Raw genomic sequence first — 27,652 nt, 5'->3', positions numbered from 1 at the left:
CACACATCCATGCCCGAGGCAGGATTCGAACCTGCGACCGTAGCGATCGCTCGGTTCCAGACTGTAGCGCCTAGAACCTCGCGGCCACTCCGGCCGGCAATAAACTAAATATTCAAAACAGTTGAGTGTGCAACCATACATCACGAACATCTGTACTAACAAGATAAAAACAATTTTGAAAATCGGATGTACAAATCCCCTGAAATCAAAAAAATTCCCATTATTTCTTTGGTCACACCTCGTACGGGATGTTTATGTTATTATGATGATCGTTTCTTGCTACGGATGTCGGCGTGAACAAAATATTTTCGCATTCGGAGGAGAAAGGTGGTGATTGAAATTTCATGAGGAAACACGCCATTCCTTTAATGATGCCTGCCCCAAATCCTGTATCACGTCAGTGCCGAAGTAGCTGGAGGGCGGATAACGGCTGGGTGAGCGGTGTGCTGCCCATACTGCCCCTCCATACTGCACCCATTGACGTCACTGACGGAGGATGACATCTGTCGGTCGATGACTGGTCCGTCAGGACCAAGAGCTAGATGGCTGATTGCTTTCCATCTTTTGGAAATTTGGTTCGAGTCGTTCTTTCTTTTTTCTTTTTTTCGTCATTCTTCTGACTTACCTGATGTGGTCCACCATACTGTATCAGAGTAGCGTTTAGACCCACCAAACTCGATAATTAGTTGTACATATCCCGGTATACATCTTTCTTTGAAATACCATCGAGGTTACTCGCTGACGTCATAAGACTTTCTGGTCCTTCTTCTTGTCGGCGTTCTCAACAAGTTCCTCTCCTCGCAGATTCCGCAGAAACCCGCCCCCCCCCCTCCATTTCCTAGTTTATCAGTCAAACTTTCAACAATCTTCTCTAGAGCCGGCCGGAGTGGCCGTGCTGTTTCAGGCGCTACAGTCTGGAACCAAGCGACCTCTACGGTCGCAGGTTCGAATCCTGCCTCGGGCATGGATGTTTGTGATATCCTTAGGTTAGTTAGGTTTAATTAGTTCTAAGTTCTAGGCGACTGATGACCTCAGAAGTTAAGTCGCATAGTGCTCAGAGTCATTTGAACCATTTTTTGAAATCTTCTCTAGCAATACGTCTCAAACGCTTCGAATGCGTCTTCTTCTGATTCTCTCAAAGTCCCCTAAACACTTCCATACAACGCTGTTCTCCAGACATACGTTCTCAGAAATCTCTACCTTAAATTAAGTCGTACGTTTGATACTGGGAGATATCTCATTGTGAGGAAATTTCTCATCAGCTTGTGAAATTCTTCTTACTTTGTACATCACGTTTTATTTTGCTTGCAAACTGGTACAGTTCACTTACATTGTCTACAATGCCGCTCTCTGTTTTGATGTTCACTTTATTGGTAAATTTATTTCTGCTGCTCTTCGCTACTTAGGTCTTTCAGTTGGTATTGTATGCTCATTCCAATCAATAACTCTCGTATTTGAAAAGGAAAGCTCAAACAATCAGACTGTACGCTATTTATTCATGTGGCAACATTTTCGAAATGAATATTTGTATCTCTTTGATGGTAAATATTTCAGCACTCGCTGTTGCGTTGGCGGCTGTGAGAAAAACACAGAAACTACAGTCTTAAGGAAGACTGAGCTGAGCGGCTGCCTTCTGAGAGGAAGAGGAATCACAATTCCCAATTGTTGTACTACACTGTGGGTACTTTCCCCTGGAGAACTTACTTGGAGTAGTTGGCTTGGAAGCGTTCCACAGCGACTGGTGGCGACATCTGGCCTGCCAGGATGGCGATGACGTCACACACGGCAGTAGGGTGCTCTGGGTAGGCGTGGTTGTACTGGCCCACTCGGTTCAGCAGCTCCGGCAACCACATGGAGAACCCATTGGAGCTGCAAAGCCATCACACCGAGCATGTAAAGACCACCAGACTGTAAAATAATCTGCCAGAAAAAAATGAGTATACATGGAAAGACGACGTCGATTCTGATCCACTGGTGGCGTATGCCACCTGGCAGATAGTACATTTATTGATAATTGTTTCAACATCATCCTCCAACAGATAGTGTGGTGGCACAACTACTAGAGTACTATCTGTGACCGCCCTTTAACAAGTAATGCTCAGAGCCAGAAGGCTCAGCATGCTGGAAAGCTATGAAGCAAGCAGGACGCACTCGTGCTTCCTATAGCCAACTGAGCAACTTTGAAAAAGGTCATACTGTGGCCTTGCGAGTGGCGGGATGGTCCTTTCAGAGAACTGCCACACATGTTGGACGAGCTGTGTCAGGTGTGCAATCATGCCGGTATCAGTGGTCACACGAACATTCGCACATCTGTAGATGAGTTTCTGGATGTCCACGCAACACAGACGACTGCCAGGATAGTTGTTTCATAAAGGCAGCAGTGGCAGATCGCACAGCTACCACTGCACAGATAAGAGGACTTGTGAGCCAAACCTTCAACATGAACTGGTGCAAACCAGTTATTAGCAGTGGGACTACAGTCATGCTCATCTCTAGCCCGTCTTCCACTCACACCACAGCATCAACATGCACAGCTTGATTTGTGCTGTCAGAGCATCAATTAAAAAATGGAATAAGGCACTGTGATCTTCAGTGATGAAAGCAGATTCTGCCTGCACGTTAGTGAATGTCATCTGCATGTATGATGTAGACCTGATGAGCGTTCTCTCGTAGAGCACATTTGTCCAAGACTCACTGGCTCCACCCCAGTTCTTATGGCCTGGAGTGCGATTACCTACAGTTCTCTTTCACCTTTCTGGAGGGGACGTAAACCAGCACTCGGTATGTGCAGAATGTTGGTAGACCATTCTTCTGCCATTATTGCGACAGGAATGTGATATGTTGTTGCACCAGGATAACGCTCATCTAAACATAGCCTTTGAAACTCAGCGTGCTCTGCAAGATGTGCAGCAACTTCCCTGGCCAGCACATTCTCTGGTCGCCAATTGAGCACATGTTTGATATGATGGGATGTGAAGTGACTTGAGAACAACTCTTAGAGAACCACATGAACAGGTCAATCAGGCATGGCATAGAATATCCTAGGACAATATTCGCCATCTGTGTGATTGACTGCACGCCAGAGTCAGCGCCTGCATTGCCACCCATGTAGACTACACCACATATTAATATAGACGACTTTGCACGGGTCGATATCTGCCACGCGGAGTGGCCGTGTATTTTGAGGCATCGTGTCACGGACCGCGCGGCGCGTTCCGCCGGAGGTTCGACTCCTTCCTCAGGCATAGATGTGTCTGTTGTTCTTAGCATAACTTAGTTTAAGTAGTGTGTAAGTCTAGGGACCAATAACCTAAGCAGTTTGGTCGCTCAGGAATTCACACACATTTGAGCATTTTGTTGATATCTGGTACTGCTTGTGCTGTTGGTCTGTAAATGTAGTCATTTCATGTGACAGTGAAGCTATCCTCTGCCACTAATGCAAGCCATCACAATGGAATGATGGGTTCGATGAACCCTCTTCCAAGTTCTTAAGTATTAAATGCAGAGTAGTGATGTAGATGCAGATGTAACTGTCGGCTGTATCAAATTGGCACGGTAACATTGGTGGACATGTAGACATGACAGAATGGCAGAAAGCAACTGTCATGATAGAGGTGCCCAGAAGCACCCCATTGATGATGATGTCTGATCTGTTGGTGTATCACCACAGACTGTCCAATGCAGCTACACTGTGTGGTGTTACACTCACAGGCATGCAACATAGGCTAAGAACAATGGTCGTAAAAAGGTGCTGACTGACAGGTGTAGGAGGCGAGTGTTCTGCCTTGTCAATGAGAGTCGCTTTCCAGCCCCAAAGGAACTGCTGCCATCAGTGAATGCGTATGCATGTCGATGAGTTTCTAAACTAAGAGTGGGAAGGGAACTCCTGTTGTCATCTTGAAAGATGAGAATGTGTGTGAAGAGGCAGAAGAAATGGTAACATGGAGTCATAAGGAATGTCGAAATAAATGTCCCACTCCATGTTCACACTCACCCGCATCAGTGGGCTCAAGCCAAGATACGAAAAACACATAAACAGTTTTGTTTTGAACCATGCCCTCCAACAACTGCGGAGGCGTGGTTCAAAATGGAGGTGTTTACATGTTTTTCGTACCTTGGCTTGAGCTCACTGACGCGGTTCAGGCCAAGGTTATTTTTTCTGTCTTGAGCCTCAACAGTGGGCTCAAGCCAAGGTACGAAAAACACGTAAACACCTCCGTTTTGAACCATGCCCTCCAACCTCTGCGGCTGAACCACCTTATTGGGTCAACAATGCACTCGACACCTATCATTCGAAAAAACAGGGGCAAAATAGGTATTAGTTGGAAAACACTGCACACCTGTTGTCAGCTACTAGTTTTTTGTTCATTGGTCAATTCAAAATGAGCAGCTTTATTTGCCATTGTAAATAATGGCATTTCGCGAGGCACCCAGCAGAAAATGTCCATTACTTGCACCTCCCGTCAATACCTGCTCTGAAACTGGTTGAAATGAACCTATGTTCACTTAGAGCACCAATTCCAGTTCGATGTGAAACTGGTTGTCGTTGACAATGTGTGAGACTGGACTCTTGTCCCGGTCAGTTAGGGTCTCTTAATGACCACTCTTCTTACGCTGTGAATACCACATCAGTCCTTGTACTCACACGGGATACTTTGCAGTGATACACTAACAAATTGTGCAACTTCATACATGAAATGGTCATGGTGGCGTCCAGACACAGTAGCTCCTTTCTATCATATTCCGTCATCATCTGGCTGTGCTTGTTACACACACACACACACACACACACACACACACACACACACACACACACACAGAAACGCGCGCGATACTTCATTGCCATGACTTACGTCACCAGTGGGGCATGACATGACTGCCTCGTATCAGTCCTCCACCACTTACAGCACTCGAAAGTTGATTTTTAAGATGGTAGGACAAATATTTTGGCCACTGAGCTTATTTTTTGGAAACTCGTTTGTAAATAGCATTTTCGAACTTTACCCGAACACAGGATTCATGTTGCTGTTGTGTGTTTAGTCCCAGTTGGCGTTCACTTGTACTGAAGTCAGCTTGGCGCCAAATTTGAATGTTGTTTAAGTTTTTACCTGCCTCTGTGTGTGTGTGTTTAGCTGTTTCTGTTGTCTTTTTTTCTATGTAGTTTATTTAAGAAGTTAAGTAACATGCCATTGCATAATATAAGGTAGTCGTTTATAACACTCTGGGTGTCCCGAATGGAGATACGTCCAATCGTCTGGAATGTATTGGGCAAGCTGTAGAGCATCTTTCAGTGCTAATAAAACATGATTAGTAAGTTAACGTTTATTCGTTCAGAGTTACTCCTTGGTGTCTTCTCATTAGCCTTAGCTGATGTGTCGCACTAGTGACACAGTGAAATCCCACTGACTACTGTTCTCAGCGCAGCTGGCTGGCCACCAAGTCCACTGCTCTATCAATTCAGTCAGAGTCTTCTGCGCTGCTGTGTGGCAGTTTGTAGCCGAAGTCATACTATGAAACTATGCGTCCACTCCGTTAGAGCACCCTCCATTTAGTTCTGGACCCATCGGGATGTATCAATCTGATGGAGATTGTGTAGTGAATTGATCCTGGCCCCACCAGACAGGTAAGCCCTTGGCACCCTGAAGTGACTGCAGGAACAGAGGCACCAGATGACCCCCTCACCCAGCTGTGATGATGATGTTGTTAATGTGACAAGCACCACGAGACGCATCACTACTGGAAGACTGTCAGTCTCCCAACTAGCAATATGGTACATGGCAGCCAGTGCAAGTATCATGAGCGGCAGGTTGTAGTTACTTGGATGTTGTCACTTCAGGAATGGCAAACAGTTTGTCCACGAGAAGTGCTGGAACATCTAGCACATGGGTATCACTGTACTATAATAATCATTGAATTGAATGCTTCGGTATGAACGCCACCAAACCTCATGACCAACTGAATTCAGAACTAGAGGACAGCAGTATTCATAGAGACAGTGGGAGGTAATAACTTGAGGCTCTGTTTGTTACGACCGAATGTAGACCACTATTTTTGCTAGTGTTGAATGGTCCTCATTCTGCTGTGTTTCTTAACAATTTGTTACTGGCTCTTATTGCGCTGTTAAGTCTCTGAAATGTTCTGTTGCATCTGAGGTAGTGTTTGTTGCTTCACATAAAAAGAGCTAACGGATCTCTCTCTCTCTCTCTCTCTCTCTCTCTCTCTCTCTCTTTCTCTCTCTCTTGGTTGAGTTCTTATTGAATGTGTAGCTTGTGCCTGGTAATTGGTGCTGATATGGCAACGTGTGTTCATAAACGTAACCAACTTGCAGTGTTGATTGTTCCTTTCTGCTGAGTAGCTACATCACCAGCTTTGCCTGGTGTCATCTATGCAATGCTTGAATAAACATAAGAAAAATTTTAATTTCTTCCGCATTTCTACTCTGTGATGTAACAATATCTTTACCTTCTGATAATATCCTCTGTATGTGGAAGTTTTCTTCTATAGATAGTTTATGAAGTTCATGCTGGGTCTTGTGACTGGATTTTACCGTTTTTAAAACTCTTTCTACTTTAGCACAAACTTGCTGAAACATGTTTGGGGTTTTTTGTTTGCAGAGCAGGCGGACCTTATATCTAGTAATTTTATCTGCAAACGCTGCCACTGGAAGTGCAGCAAAGCCAAATTGAAATCCCATGTATATGTGGAAGTTCCAGAGACTAACTTGATGCAGCTCTCCATGCTACTCTATCCTGTGCAAGCTTCTTCATCTCCCAGTACCTACTGCAACCTACATCCGTCTGAATCTGCTTAGTGTATTCATCTCTTGGTCTCCCTCTACGATTTTTACCCTCCGTGCTGCCCTTCAGTACTAAATTGGTGATCCCTTGATGTCTCAGAATACACTCCTGGAAATGGAAAAAAGAACACATTGACACCGGTGTGTCAGACCCACCATACTTGCTCCGGACACTGCGAGAGGGCTGTACAAGCAATGATCACACGCACGGCACAGCGGACACACCAGGAACCGCGGTGTTGGCCATCGAATGGCGCTAGCTACGCAGCATTTGTGCACCGCCGCCGTCAGTGTCAGCCAGTTTGCGTGGCATACGGAGCTCCATTGCAGTCTTTAACACTGGTAGCATGCCGCGACAGCGTGGACGTGAACCGTATGTGCAGCTGACGGACTTTCAGCGAGGGCGTATAGTGGGCATGCGGGAGGCCGGGTGGACGTACCGCCGAATTGCTCAACACGTGGGGCGTGAGGTCTCCACAGTACATCGATGTTGTCGCCAGTGGTCGGCAGAAGGTGCACGTGCCCGGACCCCAGCGACGCACGGATGCACGCCAAGATCGTAGGATCCTACGCAGTGCCGTAGGGGACCGCACCGCCACTTCCCAGCAAATTAGGACCACTGTTGCTCCTGGGGTATCGGCGAGGACCATTCGCAACCGTCTCCATGAAGCTGGGCTACGGTCCCGCACACCGTTAGGCCGTCTTCCGCTCACGCCCCAACATCGTGCAGCCCACCTACAGTGGTGTCGCGACAGGCGTGAATGGAGGGACGAATGGAGACGTGTCGTCTTCAGCGATGAGAGTCGCTTATGCCTTGGTGCCAATGATGGTCGTATGCGTGTTTGGTGCCGTGCAGGTGAGCGCCACAATCAGGACTGCATACGACCGAGGCACACAGGGCCAACACCCGGCATCATGGTGTGGGGAGCGAACTCCAACACTGGCCGTACACTTCTGGTGGTCGTCGAGGGGACACTGAATAGTGCACGGTACATCCAAACCGTCATCGCACCCATCGTTCTACCATTCCTAGACCGGCAAGGGAACTTGCTGTTCCAACAGGACAGTGCACTTCCGTATGTATCCCGTGCCACCCAACGTGCTCTAGAAGGTGTAAGTCAACTACCCTGGCCAGCAAGATCTCCGGATCTGTCACCCATTGAGCATGTTTGGGACTGGATGAAGCGTCGTCTCACGCGGTCTGCACGTCCAGCACGAACGCTGGTCCAACTGAGGCGCCAGGTGGAAATAGCATGGCAAGCCGTTCCACAGGACTACATCCAGCATCTCTACAATTGTCTCCATGGGAGAATAGCAGCCTGCATTGCTGCAAAAGGTGGATATACACTGTACTAGTGCCGACATTGTGCATGCTCTGTTGCCTGTGTATATGTGCCTGTGGTTCTGTCAGTGTGATCATGTGATGTATCTGACCCCAGGAATGTGTCAATAAAATTTCCCCTTCCTGGGACAATGAATTCACGGTGTTCTTATTTCAGTTTCCAGGAGTGTATATCCTACCAACCGATCCCTTCTTCTGGTCAATTTGTGCCACAAATTTCTCTTCTCCCCAATTCTGTTCAATACCTCCTCATTAGTTATGTGATCTACCCATCTAATCTTCAGCATTCTTCTGTACCACCACATTTCGAAAGCTTCTATTCTCTACTAGGTTAAATATTTATCGTCCACGCTTGACTTCCATATATGGCAACACTCCATACAAATACTTTCACAAAAGAGTTCCTGACACACTACACTCGATGTTAACAAATTTTTCTCCTTCATAAACACTTTCCATGCCATTGCCAGTATACATTTTACATCCTCTCTACTTCAACCCTTCTCAATTATTTTGCTCCCCAAACAAGAAAACTCATTTACTACTTTAAGTGTCTCATTTCCTAATCTAATTCCTGCAGTATCACCCGATTTAATTCGACTATATTCCATTATCCTCGTTTTGCTTTTGTTGATGTTCATCTTATATCTTCCTTTCAAGACACTGCCCATTTCGTTCAACTGCTCTTCAGATGCTTTGCTGTCTCTGACAGAATTACAATGTCATCGGCGAACCTCAAAGTTTTATTTCTTCTCCATGGATTTTAATACCTACTCCAAATTTTTCTTTTGTTTCCTTTACTGCTTGCTCAATATACAGACTGAATAACATCGGGGAGAGGCTACAACCTTGTCTCACCCCTTCCCAATCACTATTTCCCATTCGTGTCCTCGACTCTTATAACTGCCATCTGGTTTCTGTACAAATTGTGAATAGCTTTTGGCTCCCTGTATTTTACTCCTGCCACCTTCAAAATTGGAAAGAGGGTATTCCAGTCAACATTGGCAAAAGCTACAAATGCTAGAAACGTAGGTTTGCCTTTCCTTAATATATTTTTTAAGATAAGTCATAGTGTCACGTGTTCCAATATTTCTACGTAATCCAAACTGACCTTCCCCGAGGTCGGCTTCTACCAGTTTTTCCATTCGTCTGTAAAGAATTCGTGTTAGTATTTTGCAGCCGTGGCTTATTAAACTGATAGTTCTGTAATTTTCACATCAGTCAACACCTGCTCTCTTTGGGATTGGAATTATTATCTTCTTCTTGAAGTTTGAGAGTATTTCGCCCGTCTCGAACATCTGGCTCACCAGATGGTAGAGTTTTCTCAGGGCTGGCTCTCCCATGGCTGTCAGTAGGCCTAATGGAATGTTGTTTACTCCCGGGGCCTCGTTTTTACTTAGGTCTTTCAGTGCTAGATATGGAATAAAGACCAATAAAAAAGGAACAAATGGTTCAAATGGCTCTGAGCACTACGGGACTTAACTTCTGAGGTCATCAGTTCCCTATAACCTAGAACTACTTAAACCTAACTAATCTAATGACATCTCACACATGTATGGCCGAGGCAGGATTCGAACCTGCGGCCATAGCAGTCACGCGGTTCCAGACTGTAGCGCCTAGAACCGCTCGGCCACACCGGCCGGCAAAAAAGGAACGGGAGGGATACTTATTTATACGAAGGTCAGTGCCGTTTTGTGTAAAGTGTTTTCTTCAACATACCGCAGTCCGGAGCTCACCTGGCGTACAGTCCGAACTGTATGAAGCAGGCGACGGCGGTGTAGAGCAGGTACGGCGGTCTGAACAGTGGCGCGGTTTGCCTCCACATGTGGCGGACCACGGCCAGAGGAGACTTAACCCCGGCCGGCGAGGTCTGCAGGCCGTCCTCCTGCAGGGCCACCACCTGGACAGCCGCACAGAGGATTCAGAGGGCTGGGAGGCGTCCCAGCAGTCGACCATCAGGAACAGTCTCTGGAGCGAGCTGGAATCAACTTCCAGACAACAGAAGCGTCATCTCTGCGAACCAACGTCGACTCCACATGCTGCATGCAGTCTTGTGAAACGCAGGTCACTCTGTACGTCCAAGAACCCAAGCTGATAAAGTGTTCTTTGACTAATGGGACGATTGCAACTGAGTTCCGCGCTGTCTGCCAGTGAACAAAATATGCTGCTCAGAAGCACTATGGGACTTAACGTCTGAGATCATCAGTCCCCTAGAACTACGTAAGCATAACTAACATAAGGACGTCACACACATCCATGCCCGAGGCAGGATTCGAACCTGCGACCGCATCAGCCTCGTGGTTCCACACTGAAGCGCCTAGGGCAGACGGCTGACAAAATATGGACTGAGAGATTGGTAGAGTTATTTTTTAAGGACTCTCTACAAGATGGAAATCCAACATTGCTCCCAGGTGAACGACATCGTCCGAAATAAAAGTAACTGTGGCAGTTGCTGAAAACCGTTTTTGAAGGTATGTGTAAGGGATCCGTGAACCCACGAACATTGATGCTAGTATTCGACGTTCAGGTCGATAGCGGACAGGAGTCGATTTTCAAGCGCTGCAGGAGGCAGTGAGACTACTGTCGAGTGAGACTAGTGTCGAGCGGGCGGTGGTGCTGGAGAGACGGGCAAGAATGGTGGTCGAGTGAGTTGTAAACGGTAAAATTCACCGGAGTATGACGTGTGAGCACGTCCCCCAAATCGTCGTGGGGTTGACCCTCACTAATACCGATTCGCGAGTGATATGAAACAGAAAGTGACAAGTGCCGAATTACGTGTTTCGCGTCAACCGCGTCGGCCAGTAACAACCATGGATTGCAGTGAGGATTGTTGTCAATGTTAACTATCAGCATTGCGTCTGATGAAGTACTGAAAATCAGCAACCAATAAAAAGATATAATTGTAATTAGACGTGTAAGGCGAAGGTAGAGACTGCCTCAGAATTTGTGTGTTAGTAGGAAATATATATCAGTTTGTACATCGCAACCTTTATGGTACTTAATAATAGACAAACTTTCAATCATTCCACTATTCAGTCTCAGAACAGCCGCACTCAGTTGAAGTACCCCCGAGACCACAGCAGAAAAACCGATAGTCTTTCATCCATTAAGCACGTGGTCATATAATCATAATAATTGTTTGGCGGCTTCGATAAATTACACAAAATCCAGTACAGGAATTAAACGGGGATGTTTCATATGACACAAGGGAAATGAAAAACTGGTAAGCAGCAGGAATGTAGAAACGCTTCCAGTCACGTTGTGGTGTATAACTGAAAAGCACACATGTCGTATAATTCGTGGATAAAACAAAATTATCTTCATAGTGGTCTGCAGGTATGAAACCATTCGTCTAAGACAAAACAGGTGGGGAAAAAACAGAAAAGTAAAATGGGATTGGAGAGTAGTAAAAGCTGTGACACTGTGGTTCCAATACAGAGCCCATGTTGAACTGCTGTCATCGTGGATGCAACACTTACTTTTCGAAAGGAAAGGAAGTCGCGTGATATATCAGACACACAGAGAACTACACGAGAAAAATAAGAGACGAAAATATGTGGAGAAGGAGAACACAGAGATGTGTGAGAATTGAGTGGAGTACCAGACATACTAGCGCAAATTACGAATAAACAAAAGTGGTTAACTTGATACCAGCATGTAATGCGAACAGGCAGAAGTTGTTCTAGCGGCTGTGTTGAAAGGTAACGTGGATGGGATAAGGTAAAGGAGAGGACTAACACAAAAACTGGTAGGTGACATGGTCTGCTTCCAAGTGGTCCAACAATTTATGAACCAGTCCGTTTCTATGGTGTATAAAACCGCCATGGTAATTGAGGCGCTGGCCAGAGTGGCCGTGCGGTTATAGGAGCTACAGTCTAGAGAAGAGCGACCACTACGGTCGCAGGTTCGAATCCCGCCTCGGGCATGGATGTGTATGATGTCCTTAGGTTAGTCTGGTTTAATTAGTTCTAAGTTCTAGGCGACTAATGACCTCAGAAGTTAAGTCGCGTAGTGCTCAGAGGCATTTGAACCATTTTTTTGTACTTGAGGCTTTCCAGCCTTAAGATTCCCATTCCTTACAGAGCTGTCTTAAGCTTACCAAATAATACATAAAGAATAGCTCATAGTTTTTGCAGACACAAGAGTTATAATTAATCGTGTTAAAGACGGTAACAGAAGAAATTGGTAACGAAAAAACAGTTCATGTATCTCCTAAACAAGAAGCGATAAGTTGAGTAGAATATTCAAGCTATTTGGGTGTTGGTACTAATGAAATGCGAACTGGAAGAAACATATTGCCGGACTGATGAAACAACTAACCCCAGCAACTGTTTCTCCTCGCATACTTGGTAATTTGGAAACAAACAAATATACGTCTTAAGATATTTTGCATATTTCCACTCATTAATGGCTCATGAGATATTTTCCTGTGGCAACTCATCACTTAGGAAGAAAGTACTGGTTGTACAAAAACGAAATAGGGGAAAGAGTGTCACTGAAGTGATAAAGGATTTGGGGTGGGCATCATTGAAACAAAGGGATTTCTAACTGCACAGGCGTCTTCTTACGAAATTTCAATCACCAACTTTCTCCTCCGAATGCGAAAATATCTTGTTGACGCCGACCTACATAGGGAAAAACCATCGTCATGATGTTGTTGTTGTTGTGGTCTTCAGTCCTGAAACTGGTTTGATGCAGCTCTCCATGCTACTCTATCCTGTGCAAGCTTCTTCATCCCCCAGTACCTACTGCAACCTACATCCTTCTGAATCTGCTTAGTGTAGTCATCTCTTGGTCTCCCTCTACGATTTTTACCCTCCACGCTGCCCTCCAATACTAAATTGGTTATCCCTTGATGCCTCAGAACATGTCCTACCAACCGATCCCTTCTTCTGGTCAAGTTGTGCCACAAACTTCTCTTCTCCCCAATCCGATTCAATACTTCCTCATTAGTTATGTGATCTACCCATCTAATCTTCAGCATTCTTCTGTAGCACCACATTTCGAAAGCTTCTATTCTCTTCTTGTCCAAACTATTTGTTTCCCACGTTTCACTTCCATACATGGCTACACTCCACACAAATACTTTCAGAAATGACTTACTGACACTTAAATCTATACTCGCTGTTAACAAACTTCTCTTCTTCAGAAACGCTTTCCTTGCCATTGCCAGTCTACATTTTATATCCTCTTTACTTCGACCATCATCAGTTATTTTGCTCCCCAAACAGCAAAACTCCTTTACTACTTTAAGTGTCTCACTTCCTAATCTTATTCCCTCAGCATCACCCGACTTTATTCGACTACATTCCATTATCCTCGTTTTGCTTTTGTTGAAGGTCATCTTATATCCTCCTTTCAAGTCACTATCCATTCCGTTCAACTGCTCTTCCAAGTCCTTTGCTGTCTCTGACAGAATTACGATGCCATCGGCGAACCTCAAAGTTTTTATTTCATCTCCATGGACTTTAATACTCCGAATTTTTCTTTTGTTTCCTTTACTGCTTGCTCAATATACAGATTGAATAACATCGGGGAGAGACTACAGCCCTGTCTCACTCCCTTCCCAACCACTGCTTCCCTTTCATGTCCCTCGACTCGTATAACTGCCATTTGGTTTCTGTACAAATTGTAAATAGGCTTTCGCTCCCTGTATTTTACCCCTACCACCTTCAGAATTTGAAAGAGAGTATTCCAGTCAACATTTTCAAAAGCTTTCTCTATGTCTACAAATGCTAGAAACGTAGGTTTACCCTTCCTTAATCTAGTTTCGAAGATAAGTCGTAGGGTCAGTATTGCCTCACGTGTTCCAACATTTCTACGGCATCCAAACTGATCTTCGCCAAGGTCGGCTTCTACTAGTTTTTCCATTTGTCTGTAAAGAACTCGCGTTTGTATTTTGCAGCTGTGACTTATTAAACTGATAGTTCGGTAATTTTCACATCTGTCAACACCTGCTTTCTTTGGGATTTGAATTATTATATTCTTCTTGAAGTCTGATGGTATTTCGCCTGTCTCATACATCTTGCTCACCAGATGGTAGAGTTTTGTCAGGACTGGCTCTCCCAAGGCTGTCAGTAGTTCCAATGGAATGTTGTGTACTCCGGGGGGCCTTGTTTAGACTCAGGTCTTTAAGTGCTCTGTCAAACTCTTCACGCAGTATCGTATCTCCCATTTTATCTTCATCTACATCCTCTTCCATTTCTATAATATTGTCCTCAAGTACATCGTCCTTGTATAGACCCTCTATATACTCCTTCCACCTTTCTGCATTCCCTTGTTTGGTTAGAACTGGGTTTCCATCTGAGCTCTTAATATTCATACAAGTGGTCCTCTTTTCTCCAAAGGTCTCTTTAATTTTCCTGTAGGCAGTATCTATCTTACCCCTAGTGAGATAAGCCTCTACATCCTTACATTTGTCCTCTAGCCATCCCTGCTTAGCCATTTGCACTTCCTGTCGATGTCATTTTTGAGACGTTTGTATTCCTTTTTGCCTGTTTCATTTACTGCGTTTTTATATTTTCTCCTTTCATCAATTAAATTCAATATTTCTTCTGTTACCCAAGGATTTCTATCAGCCCACGTCTTTTTACCTACTTGATCCTCTGCTGCCTTCACTACTTCATGTCTCAAAGCTACCCATTCTTCTTCTATTGTATTTCTTTCCCCCATTCCTGTCAATTGCTCCCTTATGCTCTCCTTGAAACTCCGTACAACCTCTGGTTGTTTTAGTTTATCCAGGTCCCATGTCTTTAAATTCCCACCTGTTTGCAGTTTCTTCAGTTTTAATCTACATCGTCATGATAAAATAAGGGAAATCTGATATCGCGCAGGGAGAAACAGGTGTTCGTTTTTTCTGCACGCTGTACAGGACTGGAATAACAGGGAATTATTGTGAAGGTGGTTCGATGAACCCTCTGCCATGCACTTAAACGTGATTTGCAGAGTATCCATGTAGATCTAGAGCAGTGGGAATAGTGTGTGGTGTGGTACTGACAATAAACCTGTGGACACCTCTTCAAGAAGTGATGCATATTAATAGCTGTTTCCTCATACGTATATTCGCTAGTAAAATTAGTCATAAATAATTCATCATAATTGGGAAAGAATGGTGCTGTCAACAGCTAAACAAGTAAAAGAAAAAATACGGACTTGGCTAAGTAGCAAAGTCGCTCTCAGGGTTCCGTACATACTTAATTATGTACATAGATGGTTCATCTACGGGTTCTGGTGAGTGAATTTGCGAGTATCAATATATGAAACTTAAATGGCTTTATTTTTTGATTGGGTTGATGTAGAAGCTTAAAGATTTTACACCGACAAGGGACCGTAGACTTTAGTATTTGACATAAATTTTAACTTGATCTCTGCATCAATCCCTGAGAAAAGCAGTCCTAATAGACGGACAAACAGGCAGACGGACAACAAATAAAAAAAATTAAGTGATATAAATGCAAAGTAACAGTTCTCAGATTTTTCCCTCGATTCTACAGTGAAACCTCGCTTCTTGCCAAATTTCATGAGTCTAGGTCAACCCTATACGTTTCCATGAGTGAGTTTCAGAGTATCAGAGTTGTGACATAAACACCCGTATGTTCTGACTATGTGGAGTTAGAAGCTTAAATTTTCTATGCCGCCAAGGCATGGTAGAATTTGGTGCGTGACGTACATTTCAACTTCATACCTCTACCTGTTCCTAAGAAAAAGGGCTCTATAAGGGTTCCGTTCTTACCGGTTGAGGTACCAAAGGAATGTTCTCGTTTTTGCTAAGAGTGTCAGTCATTCAAAAAAAGAGACCAGTATGGGACTGCAAAAATGTTCGATCATCTGATCAGCAACATGAGAAGTGTAACAAATAGGGAAAAAATTTAATTTTGGCTTAAAATCAGTTCTTTTGGACAACGGCCAAAAATGTTTGTTTTTAAATCTGTATTAAATATTTTTTGTTGTATCAGTAGTTACATGAGTAAAGTTAAAGACTAAACTGCTCATTATTATTACTTTTACACCACTCCTCACAACCAGTAAATTTTCAGCATGTAGCCGTAGGTGACGTATAACGTACGACCTACATGTTCCGAAGCCAGAGACTTTCAACATGTTTTCCACAGGAGAGGAAACTGCATGCTTTTTCAAATAAAGAAGTAGACACTGTGCTGTAGGTGACTTTTCCACCCGCCTGGATGGCCGCGCGCGTTAACACCCCGCGTTCGGGATTCTGGGAGGGGCACCGGTGAGAATGGAATCTGCCCAGAGAATTAACGACTGTGTGATGGCTAGTGTGGATGTGGATTTTGGAAGGTTTCCAACATCTCACAAGGTGAATACCATAAGGTACACAAAATGCGTCCCAGGGGGCGAGAGGAGGGCATGTGGCCACCCTCTACCGAATCCAGTAATTAGTTTACCGACCGCGTGAAGATATGGGATAAGGCCAAGGACAAAAGAAGAAACACTGTAAGCCCCCTTTCATTTTATTATTAAAAAAAAACCTGCGTGAACTACTTAAATCTAACAGCCGGTATATAACAACGAAAAATCGCATATCATATTGCAGGACATCCAATAAAGATAACTTGTTGAAAAGGCCAAGTACATCAAACATTCATGTGCATTATAGTGAACATATTAGTGCTACATAACCTGTGAGCAGATCAGTTGGTGATAGCTGACAACTCTACAGTTCCGCGTTTCTGCGCGTGAGCAGGCTTCAACAAACTCATGATTGTAGAGTTCTACATTGGACACACTCGACTGCCCAGTAACGTCAGCAAGTTCCTCGAGATGGCGATGCGTCTGGTTTAGACGCACCAACCTCACGCGCAGCCACCACCATCGGAAACAAAGAAACAGGAAACGTAACACGAAATCACACAGCCTACAATACCCACCGAGGTGTGAAAAGTCATGGGACACCTGCTAATATCGTGTCGGACCCCTTTTGTTCCGAGATACTGCAGCAACTCGACGAGGCATCAACTCAACAAGTGGTTGGAAACCTGCTGCAGAGATACTGAGCCGTGCTGTCTCTATAGCCGTCCGTAATTGCGAAGGTATAGCTGGTGCAATATCTTGTGAACGAACTGACCTCTCGATTATATTCCATAAAAAATATTCGATGAGATTCATGTTGGGCGATATCATTGCCCTGAACTGTCCAGAATTTTCTTCAAACGAATCGCAAGATACTGTGGTGCGGTGGCATGGCGCATTGTTATCCATAAAAGTTCCATCGTTGTTTGGGAAAATGAAGTCCACGTATGGATGCAAATAATTTGGAATTTGTGGTAAGTTCCTATGGGACCAACCGCTGAGGTCATGTGTCTCTAGTCTTACACAGTACTTATTTTAACTCACGCTAAGGACAATACAAACGCCCATGCCCGAGGGAGGACTCGTACCTCCGATGGGGGAAGCCGCGCGAAGCATGGCAAGGCATCTCGGACCGTGCGGCTACCCCGCGGCTGGCCGCAAATGGTCTCCGAGCAACCGAACATAATCATTTCCAGTCAAAGAACGGTTCAGTTGGACCAAAGGATCCAGTCCATTCCATATACAGGGTGTTACAAAAAGGTACGGCCAAACTTTCACGAAACATTCCTCACACACAAATAAAGACAAAATGTTACGTGGACATGTGTCCGGAAACGCTTAATTTCCATGTTAGAGCTCATTTTAGTTAGTTCCTCCTACGCTCAATGGAGCACGTTATCATGATTTCATACGGGATACTCTACCTGTGCTGCTAGAACATGTGCCGTTACATGTACGACACAACATGTGGTTCATGCACGATGGAGCTCCTGCACATTTCAGTCGAAGTGTTCGTACGCTTCTCAACAACAGATTCGGTGACCAATGGATTGGTAGAGGCGTACCAATTCCATGGCGTCCACGCTCTCCTGACCTCAACCCTCTTGACTTTCATTTATGGGGGCATTTGAAAGCTCTTGTCTACGTAACCCCGGTACCAAATGTGGAGACTCTTCGTGCTCGTATTGTGGATGGCTGTGACACAATACGCCATTCTCCAGGGCTGCATCAGCGCATCAGAGATTCCATGCGACGGAGGGTGGATGCACGTATCCCCGCTAACGGAGGACAATTTTGAACATTTCCTGTAACAAAGTGTTTGAAGTCACGCTGGTACGTTCTGTTGCTGTATGTTTCCATTCCATGATTAATGTGATTTGAAGAGAAGTAATAAAATGAGCTCTAACATGGAAAGTAAGCGTTCCGGACACATGTCCACATAACATATTTTCTTTTTTTGGGTGTGAGGAATGTTTCCTGAAAGTTTGGCCGTACCTTTTTGTAACACCCTGTATACACACAGCCCGCACCATTGTGGAGCTACCACCAGCTTGCATAGTGCCTTGTTGCAAACTTTGGTGCATGGCTTTCAGGGATCCGCGCCACACTCGAACACTACAATCAGCTCTTAACAACTGAAATCTGGGCTGATGTGGGCAGGCTACGGTAATCCAGTCGTCTAGCGTCGAGCCGGTATCGTCACGAGCCTACGAGCGTCGAACAAACGATGTCGTGCCGCCCGTGTAGGCCGTGCGGTTCTAGGCACTTCAGTCCGGCACCGCGCGACTGCTACGGTCGCAGGTTCGAATCCTGCCTCGGGCATGGATGTGTGTGATGTGTAATGTCCTTAGATTAGTTAGGTTTAAGTAGTTGTAAGTTCTAGGCGACTGATGACCTGAGAAGTTAAGTCCCATTGTGCTCAGTGCCATTTGAACCAGACGATGTCGTCCCGTAGCAAAAGCGTCAGTCGTCCAAATTTCGTCGCTCTGTCCTAACGGATACGTTCGCCGTACGTCCCACATTGATTTCTGCGGCTATTTCACGCAGTGTTGCTTGTCTGTTAGCACTGATAACTGCACTCAAGCCTCGTTGCTCTCGGTCGTTGAACGAAGGCCATCGACCACTGTGCTGTCCATGGGTGAGAGGTAATACCTGAAATTTGTTGTTCTAGGCACACCCATGGAATGTAGTCGAATTAAGTAGGGTGATGCTGAGGGAATTAAATTAGGAAATGAGACACTTAAAGTAGTAAAGGAGTTTTGCTATTTGGGGAGCAAAATAAATGATTAAGGTCGAAGTAGAGAGGATATAAAATGTAGAATGGCAATGGCAAGGAAAGCGTTTCTGAAGAAGAAAGATTTGCTAACATCGAGTATAGATTTAAATGTCAGGAAGTCGTTTCTGAAAGTATTTGTATGGAGTGTAGCATTGTATGGAAGTGAAACGTGGACGATAAATAGTTTAGACAAGAAGAGAATAGAACTTTCGAAATCTGTTGCTACAGAAGAATGCTGAAGATTAGATAACTAATGAGGAGGTATTGAATAGAATTGGGGAGAAGAGGAGCTTGTGGCACAACTTGACTAGAAGAAGGACGCGGTTGGTAGGATGTGTTCTGAGACATCGAGGGATCACCAATTTAGTATTGTATGGCAGCGTGGAGGGTAAAAATCGTAGAGGGAGACCAAGAGATGAATACACTAAGCAGATTCAGAAGGATGTACGCTGCAGTAGGTACTGGGAGATGAAGAAGCTTGCACAGGATAGAGTAGCATGGAGAGCTGCATCAAACCAGTCTCTGGACTGAAGACCACAACAACAACAGGCACACACTAGACACTTTCGATAGCGAAATATTGAATTCCCTAACGATTTCCTAAGTGAAATGTCGCATGCGTCTTTCTCCAAGTACAACTCCGAATTACAAATCCGTTAATCCCCGCCGTGCGGCCACAATCACTTTGGACACTTTTCACGTGAATGTTTCAAATAGCTCTGAGCGCTATGCGACTTAACGTCTGAGGTCATCAGTCCCCTAGAACTTACAACTACTTAAACCTAACTAACCTAAGGACATCACACACATCCATGCCCGAGGCAGGATTCGAACCTGCGAGCGTAGCGGTCACGCGGTTTCAGACTGTAGCGCCGAGAACCTTTCGGCCACTCCGGCCGGCTTTCACGTGATCCCATGAATATAAATGACTGCTCCGCCAATGCACTGCCCTTATATACCTTGTGTCTGCGATACTACCTTCATCTGTATATGTTCGTATCGCTACCCTTTGAGTTTTGTCACCTCAGTGAACAAGCCTGTGGCGTCATGTACACTGCAGTTCCCTGCGCCCGCCTTGTCCTTGCATCTGACACCGATCTAGTATGCCGATACGCCAAGTGGACTGTGCAAGCTCCGATTACAAACGTATTTGGATAACATCTTCTGGGTTTACAAGCCGCGTCAGCTGCAAAAGAATTCTCGCCCTTTCGACGGCTAGCTCTACCATCGTCGTCAGGAGTAAAACTACTGCCTGACCCGGCTGGCACTATTTCCCGCTTATACCAGGTGTACCGGTATGAAATGAGCGTTAAGATACAAATGTGTCGATAGAGAGTATTTGTTGTGAAGGAGCCTTAATTTTTTATTGTTTGGTTGGTATGACATCTGTCAAAGATATTTAGTATACATCAAGTCATGGAACAAACAACATCATATGTTTTCATCGTGTTAACAATGTCAAATGTTGTAGCTGAAAGGGATGATTTGCGGAAAGCCTTAATTTTTTGTTTTTGTTTGAGAAAAGTGCTGCAGTGTCGCATCGAATGCTTGTCGAGACATATGGTGATCATGCTCTATCACAAGCAACATGCAAAAGATGGTTTCAACGGTTCAGAAATAATGATTTTGATATAAGAAATGAAGTACGTGGAAGACCACCAAAAAAGTTGGAAGACGCTGAATTGCAAGCAATATTGGATGAAGATGATACTTTGAGTCAAAAGCAAATGACAGCAGTCCTAAATGTTGCACAAGAAACAATTTCTGACCGTTTGAAAGCTATGGGAAAGATCTAAAAGTGTGGAAAATGGGTGCCACATGATTTGAGTGAAAGAAGATGGAAAAGCGAAAAACCATTTGTCAAATTTTGCTTCAAAGGCATGAAAGAAAATCAATTTTGCATCGAAATGTTACTGGTGATGAAAAATGGATTTATTTTAAGAATCCTAAACGGGAAAAATCATGGGTTAATCCGGGACAACCATCAACATCGACAGCAAAACCAGATGGAATCGGCAAGAAGATAATGCTCTGTGTTTGGTGGAATCAGAAAGGTGTGGTGTATCATGAGCTTCTAAAACCCGGTAAAACTGTGAATACTAATCGCTACAGACAACGAATGACCAATTTGAACTATGCATTGATCGAAAAAAGACCAGAATGGGACAGTAGACGTGGGAAAATAATTTTTTTTACACGACAGTGCACCTGCACACAAATCAAAACACTTGGCTGGGAGCTGCTACCCCACCCCCCTTGCGACTACCATTTGTTTTGACCAATGGAACACGCATTGGCTGAGGAACACTTCGATTGGTTCGAAGAAGTCGAAAATTGGGTGTCTGACTGCTTTGCTTCAAAAGACGAACATTTCTGTTGGCGTGGTGTCCACAAATTGCCAGAAAGGTGGTCAAAATGTATACAAAGCAATGGTCAGTACTATGAATAAAATTTATTTACGTTTCAATTCAAAATTAGTGTTTCATTTTCACAAACAAACGCTCATTTCATACCGGTACACCTGGCATACCTACAATTACGGCCGCTAGCACCCATCGGAGGAGGACTGAAAGAAGCGTGCGCGGAAGGCGAGACGATTTTATGAAGCCACGCCGCCGCAAGAGACTCCGAGGATACGAAGCTGTTTGCTCACACGTTGAATTACGGTTGCAAAAAGATATAGCGAAGGTCGCCTTTGTGAAGCGGTCCCCGCCCGTACGTCTTACCGGGTACTGGTCCGGCGGCAGGCCGGTGTTGGCGGAGAACATCCGGCGGAGGACGTCGAGCGCCTGGTCGTGCCTGCCGGCGGCCAGCAGGAACTTGGGGCTCTCGGGCAGCAGGAACCACAGGCCCAGGAAGGTGGCGGCGCTGGGCAGCGCGCTGACCACGAGGAAGGCGCGCCACGAGCGCAGCGTGATCCAGCCGAGGGGAGCCGCCCACGGCTGCGGGATGATGGCCCAAGCCACACCTGCCGACACCCACACCCCACCACAGTCACCACCCCACTCACAGTGTCGCTCAGAAGGGCCGAGCCAGCCTTAAAAGAGACATCAGTGACCAATACCACACTCTGTGATCAAAAGTATCCAGACACTCCCAAAAAGATATGTATTAGGTGCATTGTGCTACCACCTACTGCCAGGTACTCCACATCAGCGACCTCAGTTGTCACTATACATCGTGAGAGAGCAGAATGGGGCGCTCCGCAGCACTCGTGGACTTCGAACGTTGTCAGGTAATTGCGTCTCATTTGTGTCATGCGTGTGTACGTGAGGTTTCCACACTCCTAAACATCCCTAGGTCCACTGTTTCCGATGTGATAGTGAAGTGGAAACGTGAAGGGAGACGTACAGCACAGAAGCGTACAGGCCGACCTCGTCTGTTGACTGAGACTGCCGACAATTGAAGAGGGTCGTAATCTATAATAGGCAGACATCTATCCAGATGTGACCGTACGTCACATAAATATTGACATTTTTAGCGGTTGTAAATCGTAGTTTACGTATTTCATGAATATAATTAGTGTAAAAGATATAGTTAATGTTCTCGAAACAACTGATATTTAGAGTAGCATCTTTATTTACTGTCTATGAAAATAAAAAAGGATCAAAAGAGACGCGATTGCACGGTCGAGGAGGAAGGACGTCTTTTGTGGTAGACACACACTGTTTTGTTTCGCTAAACGGAAGGCACTAATTGGGCGGCTACACATATTTTATGTAAGTTATTCGTATTTCTGCTTAAATAAACTTGTTACTATTATTACAAAATGAATTTCATTGTAATAGTTGTCACCTCAAATGCTCGCAGTGGCTAACTATTTTTAATAAGCATTTTTTCAGCAATTTGCACTGCGAGAAGCTCATCTTCCTATGCAGCCTCTGGTCGGTCATTACCCGTCGAAGTATTAATTTATTTTTCAGTGTTAACAGTAACTGTAAATGCGAGAGATTTCGTTATAAGAACCTTTTTAAATTGCAACAGATAATTAATTTACGTTAAAGTTCATGTTCTTAAGCTATACAGATTCCATGAGTTCAGTAAGTTTTATCTTGGCCGCTCCAAGGTAACAATCGAAATTCTCTCAAGCCTTGCTTTGCAATCAATAAACAGAAATTAACAAAATTACATTCAATTCAGTTAACGGCAACTCTATTTTAGTCATCACATTCAAAATCTAAAGTTGGTACATGAATAACTGAGGCCCTTCAAGAACCCGTTTCATATTTACTTATACACGTAAGTAAAAGTGATAAGAGAAGACAATATCCCTGAGAGAAAGAATCATACTGATAAATTAAAAAGAAAAGAATATAATATATATATGTAATAGAGGTGAGGAAAGAGGAGGGGGAGGAGTAACAACCTCGTTAAAAAACCAAGGTTCACCTGGCCCGGGTGATAGCACCTTGTAGGGGCTCCTTGCTAGGACTACAGTGAAGACCTCAACGGTAGTGAAGGCGGAGAGGACAGTTCTCGGCACGGCGGAACTAGAGGTAGAGGCAACCAGAGAAAAAAATCCTCTTGGCGTCTGTCTTGAAACAAGCGGCTGAGTGGTCAGCGCCTGTCCACCAGTGGTACGGCTGAAAACCATTCCTCGGAGCTAATAACCTCGAGTAGAATCCTTAGGGGACTAGTTCCCCTAACCTAACAAACAATCAACAATGGATTTACCCCAGGGAGTAACCAGTCTCCAATTTCTAAGGAAATTAAAAGTAGGCATTCGGATTCTGGGGGCCTACATCACTGTGCGAAGGATGAGTCGGAGCATCCTGAAACTTGCCTTAAGCAAGCAACAAACAAAATTAAACACAAAAATATAAACTACTTGGCAACGTTCAACGTAAACTCACTTCTAAAAACAGGAAAACTTAAAACGTTGATAAATTTTATAAAACAGAAAAATATAATGATAACTGCACTCAAAGAAACAAGGTATACTGATGAACATTCATTTGATTCAGAGGGATTCAGAATCTTCAAAGGGAAGCCAGGAAAAAGAGTTATGCAGAATGTACCCCAAATTGGAACAGGATTCATTGTAAACCAAAATGTATTAAACTCGATAGTAGAATTTAAATCTGTCAATGAAAGGCTTTCAACATTAACCTTCAAATCAGTAAACAAACTGTAAACCATTGTAAACTCACATGCACCAACAAATGAGAAAAACAGAACACAAAAAGAACAAATAGAAATTTTTTGGCAGGAACTGTCAAACACCTTAGACCAGATTTCATCCAAAAACACAATAATATTGTTGGGAGACTTTAATGCCCAAATCGGCAAAAAACGTCATCACCAATCCATAGTAGGCAAATTCCCTGCACATAAAAGAACCAATGAAAATGGAGAAAGACTTATTAGTTTATGCAGAGAACATGACATAGTTCTAAAGTCTACATATTTTAAAAAAATCCCTAGAAAACAAACTACATGGGTATCCCCGAATCCAGTCTGTGGGGAGAAACAACTTGACCATGTTGCTATAAGCAGACTGTCTGCATCAGAGATACTCAATGTAAAAGTTGCTAAGAGTGCAAGTTTAGATTCAGGTCACTATCTATCTGTCGTTAAATTCAAAATTAGACCAATATATAAAAGAAAGAGCGAATATCAACCTAGAAAGTTTGACAGTCAGAAATTAACCAAGGAACACAATTTCAGGACACTTTTGGAAAAGAAAACACCTAAAACATGGGAACAACTTCAAAAAGATATAGTACAGACAGCAGAAGAAACCATTCTCCTTACCAAAAAATGGAAACATGCCTGGTGGAATGATGAGTGTGACAAACTAATCCTAACAAGACAACGAGCTTGGAACATTTGGAATGCAAACAAAAATGATAAAAATAGGAACTCCCTAAAAGAAGCCCAGAAGCAAGGTTCAAAAGACCTTAAAAAGATTCAAGTTCAATACATAAAAGACCAACTAGCATCAATAGACTCCAACTTCAAACAGAACAATGCTAGGGACTTTTACAAAACTTTCAAAAGTAGCTTAAAGAAATACTCTCCTCCTAGTCTATTTTTCACAGACCCAAAAACGCAGAAAACTGCATACAATAGCATAGAGAACTGTAGAATACTTGCTGAATATTTTGAAGAACTACATAACTGTTATCCACCGAAAGAAAAATTTAATTTCAATGTTGTAAACCCAACACCACCAGACTCCAAGCCGCCAACCACAGAAGAAATAAAAGAAATCATAAAAGAGCTTAAAAATAATAAAGCCCCTGGAGAGGATAATATAGTACTCTAGTGACAACATGATACAGTGTCTATCAGAAATACTAAAAGAAATCTGGACAACACACATATTACCACCAGACTGGACATCTGCATTAATACATCCACTACATAAAAAAGGGAAGAAAACAGATCCTAGCAATTACAGGGGAATCTCCCTCTTACCAGTGACCTATAAGATCTTGTCTAAGGCGCTTTTAATAAGAGCGGAAGATATACTTGACAAACAGCTAGGAGAGTATCAGGCTGGATTTAGGAAGGGAAGGTCATGTGCAGAACAAATACTAAATTTAAAGAACATAATAGAAATGAGGAAAATCAGGAACTTAAAATATGTAATTACTTTTGTGGATTTAAAAAAAAGCCTGTGATTCAATTGACAGAAATACACTGCTTGATATATTAAAAGAATTGGGACTCGATACTAAAACAACTGCAATAGTTAAAGTAATTAAAGGTACTTTGACAAATACAAAATCGAAAGTAAAATTTAGGGGAGAGCTCTCAAAATCGTTTGAAATAAAGTCAGGTGTTCGACAGGGAGATGGTCTGTCACCTCTGCTTTTCAATTGCGACTTGGAGAAGGTAGTTCGAGAATGGAGGAAGGCCATCAATACTAAAGGGATTCAACTAGGGAGAAATCCAAACAAGATCACTGTCGACTGTTTAGCCCTCGCAGATGACATGGCATTGATTACAGATTCACTAGACAATGCCCAAGAACAAATAAGAGAACTACAAAAAGAAGCAGCCAAAGTAGGACTACAAATATCTTATGAAAAAACAAAGTTTATGACAAACATCTGTGATGCTCCTCAAAATATTGCAGTTGACAACAATACACAAAACAGATTCCTTTAAATACCTAGGAGAGTGGATTACATACAATGCCAAAGAAAAGATAGCTATAGAAACTAGAGTGCACAAAATGGAAAGAGTGTTTCATATGACCAAAAACGTTTATAATAAAAAATCCTTGTCCTGGAACACAAAATTAAGACACTAGAAAACAGTGGCCAGACCTGAAGCTCTCTATGCGGCAGAAACACTTAAACTAACAAGAAATGAAGATCTTGAGAAACTAGAGAAGGCCGAAAGAAGAATTTTAAGGAAAATACTGGCAGCTAAAAGAAACGATAATGCCGAATACAGGTTAAGACCAAACAGAGAGCTATATCTGAAAACGGAGAAACTAACTGATGTAATGAGGAAGAGGAGACTACAGTTTTTTTGGACATATATTCAGAATGGATAACAACAGACTAACCAAGTGGATATTCACATTACTCAATAGCTACAAATCCAAGCCAGCATGGTTCACAGAGACTGAAAAGGACATTGAAAATGCTGGAGTTTTCTATTCACATTTCAGAAAGGCAGTTCAAAAGGCAGAATTTCAGGAGAGAAAGAAAATAACTAGACGAAAGTGGACTCAAGAAGAAAGGGAACAGCACTCTAAAAGGATGAAGGAAATTTGGAAACTGAGGAAATCTAATACAATGAATATTAGCCAAAGTTGATTCATCGTACCCTCCAAATGGGTTATTCGAAAGAAGAAGAATATATGTGTAATAATTTTTTTTGTATGTGACGTACCGAATGCCACCCCAAAACGACGTCACACAGACCATCACACAGGAATCCCAAACTGCATCAGGATCCACGGCAACTACTATGACAGTTGGGTGAGAGGTGAGAAAACTTGCATTTCATTGCCGAGAGGCTGCTCATAAGCCACACATCACGCCGGTAAATGCAACACGACGCCTTGCATGATGTAAGAAGCGTAAACATCGGACGATCGAACAGTTGGAAAACGTTGTGTGGAATGACGAATTACGGTACACAATATAGCGATGAGATGGCAGGGTGTGGGTATGGCGAATGCCCAGTGAACGTTACGGTATTTGTTGGCACCAATTTATTTGCTCAACTGGAGTATCTTTTGGTTATGCCGCTGAGTGGGTCGTTGCCCACCCGGCCTGCTCAGCGTTACCATTGGTTCTGAAAGAATTCACGTAGGTAGTTCCTGTTACCTGCCAGGAGTTGCGTTCATGTATGGTTTATTTGCTATTTGATGTGTTAGGTAAAGTCTGCCTAAGAAAGGCCGTTTTGGACAGTATATGCATAGTGAATTACTGCTTGGTATATGTGGTCTTCTGGGACCGGA

At 43.7% G+C, this 27,652-nt stretch overlaps 1 protein-coding gene across 3 annotated transcripts in view; it reads right to left on the bottom strand.

Moving 5' to 3' along the window:
• The window catches only part of LOC126293692 (synaptic vesicle glycoprotein 2A-like), a 69,993-nt gene that overhangs the window by 20,750 nt on the left and 21,591 nt on the right, over positions 1–27,652 (bottom strand). For all 3 annotated transcript variants that reach the window (XM_049986993.1, XM_049986992.1, XM_049986994.1), the window contains 3 exons: positions 21,954–22,195; positions 9,875–10,038; positions 1,705–1,869 (listed from right to left, as the gene is read on the bottom strand). In XM_049986993.1, coding sequence (XP_049842950.1) covers positions 1,705–1,869; positions 9,875–10,038; positions 21,954–22,195 — 571 coding nt within the window. The remainder of the gene's footprint in view (positions 1–1,704; positions 1,870–9,874; positions 10,039–21,953; positions 22,196–27,652) is intronic.

Source organism: Schistocerca gregaria, chromosome 10, assembly GCF_023897955.1.
Source record: "Schistocerca gregaria isolate iqSchGreg1 chromosome 10, iqSchGreg1.2, whole genome shotgun sequence".
NCBI classification, from domain to species: Eukaryota; Metazoa; Arthropoda; class Insecta; order Orthoptera; family Acrididae; genus Schistocerca; species Schistocerca gregaria.
This window is presented reverse-complemented; position numbering and strand designations above follow the sequence as displayed.